The sequence below is a fragment of the Sturnira hondurensis genome, unplaced genomic scaffold (genome assembly GCF_014824575.4).
Source record: "Sturnira hondurensis isolate 20B ecotype Veracruz unplaced genomic scaffold, ASM1482457v3 Scaffold0023357, whole genome shotgun sequence".
In the NCBI taxonomy this organism is placed as follows: domain Eukaryota; kingdom Metazoa; phylum Chordata; class Mammalia; order Chiroptera; family Phyllostomidae; genus Sturnira; species Sturnira hondurensis.
In genome coordinates this window covers 11,346,610-11,359,506 of record NW_028095988.1, presented here as the reverse complement: position 1 = coordinate 11,359,506, position 12,897 = coordinate 11,346,610, and the positions used below count along the sequence as shown (strand labels likewise).

The 12,897-nt window shown below is 45.7% G+C and overlaps 1 protein-coding gene and 1 gene segment (V, D, J or C); both read left to right on the top strand.

Moving 5' to 3' along the window:
- LOC118980917 (T cell receptor alpha chain MC.7.G5-like) overlaps positions 1-12,897 on the top strand; it is a 248,334-nt gene that overhangs the window by 111,886 nt on the left and 123,551 nt on the right.
- Positions 9,281-12,897, top strand: part of LOC118980920 (uncharacterized) — a 45,931-nt gene continuing 42,314 nt past the window's right edge. The window contains exons 1-2 of the mRNA XM_037037632.1: positions 9,281-9,422; positions 9,572-9,895. Of these exons, the coding sequence (XP_036893527.1) occupies positions 9,296-9,422; positions 9,572-9,895 (451 nt within the window). The 5' untranslated portion in view covers positions 9,281-9,295. The remainder of the gene's footprint in view (positions 9,423-9,571; positions 9,896-12,897) is intronic.

Sequence of the window (12,897 nt, the reverse complement as noted above, 5' to 3'; positions counted from 1 at the left end):
ACATTGTGTGTCAACACAAACATAGCAGAGGGTAAATGGAGGCAACAGCTCCCCTCCTAGCATGCTGCTGCTCTGACCCTCGGGTCAGCCTCTGGGTCACCATTCTGGGACTTGAGCTGACACTTTTTAAAAGAAAGTACTCTGACAGAGAGAGACCATTGTCGGTTGAGTCTTGCAAAAATTCACTTTCCATGTGCTCTACTCGTCCATCTTCTTGGCATGTGCCGTTCCCTAGGCAGCTTCTGTTATCCTCCATCCCTCGTTTCTCACTGTGGCCGGCACTGTGCTCTCGTTTTAGATTGATGCTGTGTGCTTCGTCGTGTATCATGATGTCACTCACCATGTATTTCCATTTGATAGATGCCGAGGTTGTTCATCCTGCAGGGCACACTTGCTATACATAGTGTTTCCTTTGCCCTGCTCAGTAACTTCCCAAATGCATACAGTCAGTACTCAGTCATGCACGTGAGCAAACTCTAAGACTACTTGGCAATTAAAGCCCTGCCAGCTGAATAGCTTGTACTTCTATGCAATAATCTGTTGACTCACTCATACTAAGTGCTCATCACACAGCTCAGTGTTTACAGCCCTTCAACTTGTCAGATCGCGATGTACAGAACAGCACTCACATCCAAACTAGGCTCTACCACAACAGTGCAGTGGAGATCATGAAACAACCGCTCTTCACTCTTGTGTCTCCAGCAGTGGTGGATATGATAGGTATAGTACAGGGTGGGGAAAAGTAGGTGTACAGTTTTTCATAGGGAAAATAATAAAATAATTAATAAACAGTAATACAAGAATAAACTCTGTGTTCCATGTACTTACAACCGCAAACTTACTATTGCACCCATCCTGTGTTCACCCCAGTCCTTGCCCCTATAACCACCTGCACTTTCCAACAAAACTTCACCACAAGCCCCAGGGAGTCAGAGGGACACAGGAGGTGGGAGGGGCAGCAGCAGACGTAGAGTGTGTGACGAGGGCACTGGGTTACGGTGACCCAAGCTGCTACAGGAATAACATCTGCTCAAATACTAAATTTACCACTTAATTAGTTTAGGAACTCTCTTCCTCTAGCCCCAGTGCTACCTCATGATCCCTTTTTTATTTCTATTTTTATTTACACAGCTGCCTTCCCCAAAGCACCCTAGAGTGGGTCTTAGTTCTGTATCTTTAGAGCTGGCCCCATATTTTGGAGTTTTGACATTCTTTCAGCCTCAATCCTTTCTCCTCCCAACCTATGATAAAACTAAGAGACGGTACTAGATGTGTTAGCTCAGAACCCGAGAACAGCTGTGTCTGGGCAGGAAGGTCAACCAGGTGCAGCACAGATACGCAGGTTTTTGTTGGTGGCTACAAGTGCCCCTGGCCTGGAGGGCCAGACGGTCCAGCAGCTGGGCCCACCACTCCCCTCTCCCAGGGAAAGAATCGAGGCCTCCGTCTTAGCAGTTCCCTCCCCTGGCAGCATGGGCCCAACCCAGAAAATCGGGTCTCTTCCCTCTCTTCTACTTGAGGTAGAGTGGGAGGCCTCCTCCAGCTCTCTCCTGTCCCTTTAATTGAAGGATGGAAGCCTTTGTTCACTCTGCGGTGGGAAACGAGGCAGAGAATTGCCCTCCAGTGTCATGTCACCACCCTCTGTCTGGGGGACCAATGCCAGCTTGGACACTTACATAAGATTAATTCCATAGCTGTACAGTTCTAGAGATAGAGAATTTGCGCTCCCTATAAGCACTGAAGCATCTATATTCTACTTTTTCCTAAGTTCTTGTCACCAAAAAGGAAAAAAAAAACATTTATCTGCTCCCTGTCTCTGACCTATCCCCTACCCCTACTCCCAACCAAGAGCCTTGAGCAAAATATTTTTCTCCACTTCAGAGGAGGAAAACAGTGCGTGCTTTCTCTTGTATGCAGAAAAACAGCACAGAGGAGGAGGGGCTTCTATTTGGTTCTTTTTTAATTAATAACAAATCTCAAATTTTTCCAGCTTTTCCCTCTTTATTGGCATATTATTGGATAGAAGTACAAAATTACCATTATTTTGTTTTTGCTTTTTTACAAATAGACTTCTATGCATAAGATTAGACATAGAACAAAGGCATGAGATTAGTCTCTTCTCAGCATGAAAACTTCTGTTCTGGCCTCTCCATGTTCTCACTGAGGCCCCCACAGTTATTCCAGCAAGTGGGGAAATCAAAAAAGATTTCCAATGACAGCAATAGCTTTACATTCTACCCAGAGCTCTCTCTGTGTTTGTGTGGCAGCAAATCTTCACTGTGAAATCAGCAGTTCCAGGAAAGCGAGTGGTATTCATCCCTCTGAATACAGGTGGCCACTTCAGCACACTCCCATATTTTCACTCTCAATGGTAGGTCTTCTTAGATGACTGTGGTCTTCTGTGAGCCTTGGAATTATAAGAAAAATAGAAAGGAAGAAAGAAAATGAAGGAAGAAAGGAAGGAAAGAAGGAAGGAAGGGAAGGAGGGAGGGAGGGAGGAAGGAATGGAGGGAGGGAAGGGGAAAGGGAGGAAAGGAGAAAACACAAAGCTGAAACCCAGCAAGAACTCACTATTCTGTGGGTCTGGTGTGATGCAGGCTACAGTCATCTCACATACAAACAGTGATGTGTTGTCCAGTGTAAGGAATCACAGCTAACAGGTCCCCCTGGCTGAATTCTACCTCTCAGAAGGGAGCTGAATAGGGCAGAGTTTGGATCTTGAAAGTCGGGGTAGGATTAAGAGGAGGAACCAAGAACCACAGACTTAGCCCATTTCAACCTGTATAGAAAGACCCAGAGGACAAGGACCATAACACCAAGCAAATATTTACTAAGCGCCCAGGAAGTGCCCAGCACTTGCAGGAGCTCAGGGAAACAAGGAGATGGCTCACACTGGCCGAAGCAGGCTCTCACTCCCTCTGGTTTGTAAGAGACCAGTGTGAGCAGTCACCGGGGAGGGGAGCCATTGACGGTCCATACTGCTCCTAGAGAAAGGAAGGATAGGTGCAGAAAGCTGGCAGACTTACTCAGTCACAGGCGACACCTGGCCACAGGCTTTGTCTTGTCTGCTGAGGACAACACCGTCATAAGCCTTGTGCACTATGTGATCTCTTACCCAGTGGTCATCCACTCGCCTGCATATCAGAATTACCTGGGGAGCTTTTTAAAAATTCTGATGCCCAGACCCCACCCCAGACTAAATCAGACTCTCTTGAGGGAGCATGCAGGCTTCGGGAGTTTTTTAAACTCCCCAGGTGATCCCGATGTGTGGCCAAGATTGAGAACCACTGCATGAAGATAACTATCCTAATTACCTCTCCAGCTTTTCTCTGCCTCCACATTCCTCTGATCTAAGCTGTTATAGTTCCTTTTTATTTTTAGCTTGTTCTACTTTGTTCTTTCAGTAGATAATTCTATAATATGCTATTAAACCTTTTTTTCGTGCTTTAACTTTGCTTTTTCTCATCTAATTAGCACTGCCCATTCCACTTCCTTTGCCTTCCAATTGTGTTTATTTTGAGCTGTGTTTTCTTCAGTCCGGCATCAACATTTATGGGGTGCTTAATACAGGCAGAGTACAATAGTAGGCACTTAACTGCTACTCAGAATTACATCAATGCAATATTTTCTGTTAAATTCTGTGTGGCAGTTATGGGCTCTTGTCCCGTGGAAAAGTGGTTTTGGCAAAGTCTATTTCCCTTCCCAAGAAGCAGCTCTCTTGTTACAGAAATAAAAGACCCAGAGCAAGTCTATTGCAACAAATAATAAAAAGAACTTCCAAAAACAGGGTAAAGAACCATTAAAAACTGTCTGAAGCTAAATATCAACAATTCCCTTGCTAAAAATTTGGACTCAGTCTAGAAGGGAGATGCTGCCATTTGCAGCAGAAAGAAAAAGGCCCCATACCATCTGTACAATAGGTGAAGCTATTCTCTGGGGGCAGAACATCTGCTGATTCAGGCTCATTTTCTTTCCTCCTCACCAGCTGGCAAGCCCACAGGCCAGTCCCCGAGACACTGAAGGCTGAGATGAGGAAGAAAGGGCCAGGAGCCTGTCCCAGAAGCAGAGCCCCTTCAGTACTGGGCGGGAGCCATGCAGTGGGTCCACTCACTCCTCCTACCTCCTACCTCCTGACTGCTCACTGATATGGCTCCTCAATTCTTCTATCTTCCTTTTACCTCCATTTAGTTTTCCAGGAATCAGCCAGATGCCTGTTGGAGAAACAAGAGATATTTATTCCTTTCAGAAGAATCAAAATTTTGCAGTGCCAAATAACAGGACAGTAAATGAACAACCATATTATATATCAGTATGAGAGGAAACAAGATGGCTGTCTGAACTGTGTATACCAACTAGGAGACTTCTGTGAGCCTGACCTTCAGAGCAACTTTATTCATAGAAGCCAATTCTCCCTTTAGATTCTTAAAACCGCCATGAAAGAGGAGGGGACTTATTACTGGGCTGCCCTATGCACAGTGCCTCTCCCCTGCCTCCAGAGAGGTCACAAACCAAGTCCTGCCCCTCCCACCTTCCACGCTGGTCAGCTGACCCAAGTGCCAGTCTAACTGCAGATCAACCACAAGGTGCACTCACATCCATTATTTCATGGCCACATGAAGCAAGAGTATCCCCATTCTATTATTTAGAAAATCGAGGCCTGGAGAGGTTAAGAGATTTGCAGTAAAGATGGTGTCAGATGCAAATCTAGATTTTCCAAGCCTAAGTACAGTGGTCTCTGAGGCACTGTACTTTCAAGAAGCACAGCTCCCTCTTGAAAACTAGAGGAGGCATTAAAAGAGAAGAGCCCCAAGTTCCAGGACCCTGTCCAGTCTTATAGGTGATACTCTGTCTGAAGCTTGTCTGGGCAAAGGTTGGGTTACCCGGCTGCCTGCTCTTAACAGCCTGTGAAAACTCAAAGAAATGGATGAGTTCAAGGAACTCACTTGAAGAACAGAAAAGGCAGCTCTCTGCTTGAGGTTGTGGGAAGTGAAGGCTGAAACATGACTTCAAGGGCTTGCTAAAGTCCCTAGCACCTCAGATCATTCCTGATCTCAATGAGGCCAATAAACACATCTTCTTCCAGTGTCATGTAATCTGTTGGTTGATTTGCCTGGGACCCCTGAGCAGCACTATGGCCCCGAAAATGAAATATTAAGTACCTCAGCCTCAAAGCTATCTCTAGACATCTTACCCTCACAGAAAAGCAGAAAGCGTGGTGGCAGTTCACGTGTTAGGGTCAGCAGTGTCTTTCTTAATCTTCCCCTCTCTGGTCAGGCTGAAGGGAACAGAAGTTCCCTTTAAAGCCACAACCCAAAGGCCTGAAGTCCTTCCTGTGGCCATGATCTTGGGAATGATCTCCTCACTGGTCCCCCTTCTTTCTCCTTTGAGATCGTAGACAGATACTCACATTCCAGTCGGACATCCTTTGGGCAGAAAAAATCGTTTCACTTCAACCAGCACTCCTGAGGAGCAGTATGGGTTTCACATGGTGCTTTGAGGGGATTAGACCAGAGATAAAGACAGACCCAATAACAAGTGTAAGGTAGCATTTGTATGTGGTAAGCACTATGAAGACAAAGGCAACTTCAGAATTTCTGCAAATGAGGGGTTGGGGGATAGCAATCTCACTGAAAGATCCCTCAGGAACTTGCCTTGAGGCTGTATTTTCATAACATGAAAGATTACGAAGATGTCAAGAAATGGTTAACTGATGGAGGTTATAGGAATGAATGAATGAATTTCCCCAAACCACTTTTTGCCTCAAGCAGGTATCCTTGTTTTTATAAAAAGATATCAAAGAAGAAGGAAACTAACAAACAGCCGAGCAATGAGCCAAGTGTTTGCAAGTATCACCTTATTTGTTCCTCAAAGAGTGGAAAGAAACATTAATTCTCCTCAAAAATTATGTGAAAGAACAGGCATCCCCCAGGTCATAGAAAGTTGCAGCCTAATTGCTGGCCTTGACATAGAATCAACACCAAGAGCACAGCCTGCAGGAGCCAGAGAAAGGTAGCGTCCAAAGGCAGGGCCCTGGTCCACTTTTCCACCTTCCACCCGGGCACCCCGAGATAGGCTACATTTGTGTTCAAGTGCTGTCTTGCTCCTGCCCCGTGACCAGGAAGACCCAGGGGCCTGTGGCAGGTCCTGACTTCCCCAGACCAGGCATGGCACAGCTAGCCACGTTCTTCCCTAGGCTTCCTCCAGATCATAACTGGTTCCCTCCCTACTACTGTCCTCTGGCTCTGATTTATTATTAATAATGACTCACTTCTAGTCGGCCCTAGAGGAAGGTTGCTTCGCCCATTAGCAATCAACTTTTAAAACTGCTTCTACCCAATGGCAGATGAAAGTCACAGTCATAAACATAAGCACATTCTTGGGATTTTTCAGAATGGCTTCCTGAATAATTTGGAGGAGTTCAACAGTAATTATCTAGGAAGAGAGGCTTCTTTGAGCCCAGCTTATGGTTCTTTTGATACTAGGGGAGCTTTAAGCCCACAGCACTTCCTCCTGCCTCAGGGCTTTTTTTTTAAAAACAAAGCCTCACTTTTTATATAGAATAATCTTTTCCTACACACGCCCCATTATACCTGGTATATCAGGTAGAGTCGCAGCAGGAGTCAGGGGGTCTGCAAGTGATGATTGGAGAGAATCTAACAAAATGGGCATTTACAAAGGTATGGGAAGGTGCTATGGATTAAATCATGTCCCTCAAAAATAAAATATGCTGAAGTCTTCACCTCCAGTAGCTTTGGAAATTGACCTAATTTGGAAATAGGGCCACTGAAATTGATGCAATTAGTTAAGATGAGGTCAGGCTGCATTACAGGGGGCCCCAAATACTATATGATGGGCCTCTTTATAAAAAGTGGTCACGTGAAGACAGAGACCCAGAGAGGACATCGTGTCACCAGGAAGCCAGCAACTGAAGTGATACACCCACAAGCCAGGCCCAAGACACTAAAGAGAGCAGCGCACCACCAGAAGTTAGGAAGGGGCAAGGAAGGATTCCCGGCAGGTCTCAGAGAAAGCGAAGCCCTGCTGGCACCTTGACTTTGGACTTCTAGCCTCCAGAACTGTGAGACATTACATTTCTATGGTTTAAAGCCACCCAGTTTGTGGTATCTTTAAGGCAGTCATAGGAAACTAATGCAGCTGGGTTGTGGGAAACCAAAAGAAAAAAGAAAAAAAGGTGTCACATCCTGGGTCTGACAACAAAGAAGCTACTACCGCCCTAGGCCTGAAGCCCGGCGTGGAGGAGCCTTTACTGGATGCGGCAGGTCGAGGAGAGAAGCTGTAGCCTCCAGCAGAGGAAAGCAGCCTCCGCCAACCTGCAGCTTCCGCCAACCTGCAACCTGGCAAGGACTGTGGGGTAATAACACCATACCTCACCCTTCTCCTTTTCTCCAGTTTCCTGATGGTACCTCCCACTGGCCAAACTAAATGGGATACCAGAGATCGAGGGGACCAGGTGGATGTTTTCCATGACGGTCATACTCCCAGAGTAGGAAAGAGAGTAGACCTGACAGGACAAAACGACACCATCTAGCATGGGTAGATGCTGGGTAACTTTTGCCTTTGAATCTCAGCTTGCAAAGTCTCTTCTTTAGGGAAGCCTTCCCATACCAGCTCCTAGCCCCAGTAACATGCTCTCCTAGTACTGCTGATTCTGCGGAGTGCTTATCACAGCTGCAGCGGAGGAATTCATTATGCAAATTATGTATTAAGTGATAGCTAGGTCTCATGCTAGAACATATGTTCCATAAGAGGAGAGACCACATCTGTCATTTATCCGTGAATCTTTAGGGACTGGTGTCTAGTAAAAATGACTAGATTGTAAGATGTGCCAAGAGCTAGGAAACCTGATGTAAAAAGATCAAGTATGGCCCTGGCCGGGAGTCTCAGTTGGTTGGAGTGTCATCCCCAAACCAAAAGGTTGTCAATTTGATTCCTGGTCAGGGCATATACCTAGGTTGTAGGTTCAATGCCTGGTCAGGGCGTGTATAGGAGGCAACCAATTGATGTTTCTCTCTCACATCAATGTCTCTCTCTCCCCGGCTCTCTTTCTCTCTCCCTGTTGCTTACTCTCTTATCCTCTCTCTAAAATCAATAAACATATCCTTAGGTGAGGACTTAAAAAATAATTAATTAATTAAAAATATCGAGTATGTAAGTCCAGAGAAGCTGCCCACAGCAACTTTCAAAGAACTATAGCGAAAGAATGGGCATCATTGTGTCCAACAGGTGGGCCCTGATGACGGAACTTGTAATTTCAGAGAATGTGACCACCTTAAGTACTTGCTGTTGGTTCTCTGGGAATGGCGGTGAGACGAGCAGTTGGGTAGATGAGATCACTCAAGGGTAGGGAGAGCAATTAGCATGAGGTCAAGCAAACTTGAGTTTGCTTCCATCTGAATTTCTTCAGGCCAGTCTGGCCCCAGTCACATGGGGATAAACAAGAAAGTTCAGGTGGATCTCACCCACCAACATGGGAATTCAGGCCCTGCACCCGGTCTCAGATGCTGGATGCTGCCTTTGCTCTGGCCTCTTTGCATAACAAGGGACCCCCTTCCCAGCTTCTGCTGTGCCCTCAAGTTTCCATTGTTAATTTACCTGTTTATTTCCAAATTTCATAGATATTTTTAAATTCAAAAGGGTAGGTCCCAAAAGTTCAAACATGCCTCTGTTTTGAAAACAGGCAAAGTGAGGCTGTCATAAGCTGGAAGGTAGTGTCGATTTCCAAGATTATCACAGTTTTTGGCTCTGGAACTCAACATAGGTGACCTACCTTCAGAAAAGATAGATGAGCTTAATAAAAATCAGAGAACTGGCTCAAATTTGGAGACAATACTTCGTTGGCTTGCTCATTTACACTTGGGTGAATCACCCTTATCCAACTTTGCCTGGAGGGAGTTTGCAGTAAACGCAAAAATCATTACAACACCCGTAGTCCATCCATCTCCTCGTCTGAAGGCCCTTTTGATTACAGCTGTAAATATCAATAATTCTTCTTGACATTAGCTGTGACATCACCAGAGAGCAGATAACAAGTACATCTGACATTAAAATGGAGCAATAATATCAAGCTTAACTTCTAGGGCAGGAAGCAGAAGCCTTGTTATCAATCAAATAAGCTCTCTTAACCTTTTCTCAATTGTCCTTACTTATCTGGACCACATTATCAATCTTAAAGGGGGTGTTGTCATCCCAGTAACAGGCCACAGGCTCCTGTGATTGGCTAAAAGCCCTCTTGGGGAACAGAACCAATACTGACAGAGGCAGGTTTCCTCAGGCGCAAATGTGTCACAGTGAAGGCGTTGACTCAGAGGAGGGCCCGGGCAGAGGGCGAGTTGGGAGGCAGAGCTGTCTGAGTGGAGCCATGCAGAGGACCTGCTCGCTCATCCATGTCACCCTGTTCTGGGCAGGTAAGGCAGATCCTGGAGCCTCAACCAAGTCAGACTGAGTGACAGCAAGGCTTCAAGAATGCCAGGGCCTGGAGCTCGTGAACAGGGCTCCTTACTCAAAGATCTCAGACCCAGTCCTCACTAAGCCCCTCTCATGTCTTTTCTCTCAGGAGCCATGTCAGCTATGGTGTTGGTGTCTCAAGACCAAGTAGTGACTGTGTCCTTTGGGGAGTCTGCCACTCTCAGGTACTCAATGGAAGGAGAAATGATCCAAAATTACTTCATCAGCTGGTACAGGAAGACCCAGAATAACATAATGACTTACATACACCGAGAAGGAGGCATGTATGGCCCTGGTTTCTTGAACAAGTTCCGAGCTTACATTGATAGTTCAAACAACCAGGCTGTGCTTGAGATCCTTAAAGCATCAGAGAGAGATGAAGGAGTTTACTACTGTGCTGGCGACTACCACCCTGCTGCTGGCCCACTTATGAGCAGCTCGAAAACCATAGAGTTTAATGCAGAACAGCAGTTTTAACAAGATCATGATTTTCTCCTTAGTAAATAGTTTAAGAAATTGGGGCCAGAGAAGGCTGACATTACAGCCTTTCCTTCAGGCTCATATGCTCCCATGGTACTCAGATAGGCAACCTCCTGTGGAGTGTGGCCCAGTGTGGGATAGGAGAGAGGAGAGACAGAGCCAAAGCCAGGAGTTGTAGCATTCACTGTGTACTCTTAACAGTTTTTTTTTATTTTAAGCTTCATAAAAGATTTGGCCACATACCCAATGTACTTAAGGTATACACTAAAGGAGCACTTTCCAAAGTATGACTACAGGTAGCAGGTGTCCAGTTTCTCCCAACCATATATACCATGAATCTAGATGTTGTGCAAGTGGCAGGGTTGGGAGGGTGGGGAGACTCTCTTCTTTCAGCATCAATGCACGCACTGCATGCCATATTGCCCGACATGGAAGGCAAGGCTCAGTTTCTGGCATTCTGCATCGCATTGATGATTACTGACTGAACATGACCTTTGACCTCCCTTCCTTCTCTGCCTCTTTAATTCTTCTGTATGTGCTAGGAATAAAACCTGGAGAATTTCTTCCTTATCCTTTTTTTAAAGAGATTTGACTTATTATTTGTAGAGAAAGGGGAAGGAATGGAGAAAGAGGGGGAGAGAAACATCAATGCAAGAGAGAAACATCAATTGGTTGACTCTCATATGCACCCTAACTGGGGACCAAACCTACGTACAACCCAGGCATGTATCCTGACCAGAATCAAACCAGTGACCTCCCTTTGTGGCAGGATGCCCAACTAACTGAGCCACCTGTCAGGGCCCTATGACCTCTTATTATATGTCTCCCTAAACAGCTACATTTCAGGGAATCTCTATTTTCAACTCTCCAACTCAAACCCACTCACTCTGTCTCAATGTCCTGATTCCAGCATAGGTCTGTACTGTCTATACCGCCCCACACTGTTGGATGGTTTCCTTGGTGAAACTGTCTCAAGGTTCTGTATATGTACTCTGACTTTGGATAAAATCAGGTTCTGGGATCCACATACAGATCAGGCACCCTGAGCCCTACATTCTGGGAAGGGATTTAAGACCCCACCTTCCTGGGATGTATACAAGTTACCATACAGGCCTTGTCACAATCCCTCCAGCCCTCTACCTGCTATTCATATCTAGTCGTTCGTCTTTGAATCAATGCTAGGCAGGAAAGTGCATCTCTGAGACTGAAAGGGTACAATTCTTCACCCAGTTTGTAACAATGACTCCCAGTTTGTTCAGAAAAAAAGAACATTTGGAAGGAAGCTGCTTATGCTGATATTGGCACAGTTTTGGTACCATGGTATTACAAGGCTTACAAGGCAGATTCCTAGGAAGAGACACACTGGGTCCTCTGACAGAGACTGGGAAAATGTGTCTGAGGAGGAAGAGCAAAAGTAACTGGACAAATCCATAAAACTTATGTTAGCTGTATAACAACTAACATCTGTTGAGTATTTACTATATGCCAGGCACTATTCTAAGCTCTTTACATGTGTTCAGGACACAGCATGTGATTCAAGGGAGTCGGGGAACCACAGAGGAGGCCATCTCCAAGATGCGTCTGAAATAAGGAGCAACTGGCCTGTGCCCTTGTCACCAGACCTGTTCAAACTGATGCTCTGTGACCATCTGTCAGGAAACTGGGACAATGGAGCAGTGGTCCCAAATGACCTGTCAAGTGTTCTCTAACTCTGAGATCTTGTGATCCTGATATAAGCTTCCCACTGTCTTCTAAAAGCATCTGTATCTCTTCATCTTTCAAATGATGATGACAAGGGCTCCAGCTTCACAGTGTTGTCATAAAAAGCTAATGATAGAAAGTAAGTCAATTGCATGGCACATGCAATAAATGTTACATATAGGAAAGAGCAAACTGTGCAGTGGAATAATTAAGGAGAAGGTGAACTAAACTACTGAGTGTCGATAAGATGCAACCACTTTTTTTCATCTTTTATTTTTATTTTTTTCATTTTTACTGAACTTATTGTGATGACATTGGTTAACAAAATTACACAGGTTTCAGGTTCACAATCCCACAATGCATCATCTGTACATTGTATTGTGTGTTCACCACTCCAAGTCAAGCCTCCTTCCACCACCATCTATTCGCCCTATACCCTCCTCCACCTCCCCCAGCAGTCACCACACAAGGACACAACCACTTTGCAGGTGTGGACTCACTTATTCCTTATGGCAACCCCATAAGGCTGTCATTCTCAGCTCTGTCTTACAGATGGGAGTACCGAGGCTCAGAGAAACTAGGTAACTTACTGAAGGTTAAAAGAGCAGGGCCAGGAATTGGGCCTGAGTCAAAGGCTGCCTGTCCTGGCACTGAGCTAGGGTCTGTGGGATATAATAAAGAAATACATCACCTATAACAGTATCTGAATTAAAGAACATCTGGGAACAAGTGTGTGAGGTCCAGTCATCTGTGTGATACAGAGGTTGCCTTTGACTCCCTGGCCAGGCCCCAGAAGAGGGGGTGTGCTATAAATATCTAACTCCTTCCACCTCTCAACTCTCCCTCCCCCAATTTAAAACACCAGTTGCAATTTCAACTTCCAGGCTGCTCTCCAAATATGCCTCACTCCCTTGCCTGAAGGAAGACAGTGCTACCCAGCCCCCTGCCACTCACGATCCTGAGCACCACCCCCATTTATGCAGATTTTTCTCTGAGGCCGTGACCTGAGAAATAACCCACATACCTCTCCCTCCTTTTGCTTGTCAAATGCCTTTGTGGAGTACCATGTGGTACTCCCTAGAATCTCTGGGGTGCTAATGCTTTGACTGCCTTCTCCTTTCCTCCTCAGGGGCCTGCCTAGAATAGCAGGTCTAGGGGTGTGGGGCTAGTGAGATGAGAGCTGGAGAAACTCCATGGGTGTCTGGCAGGTCCATAGAATTGCTAACTTGACCACAGCTATATTGGGATGGTGGG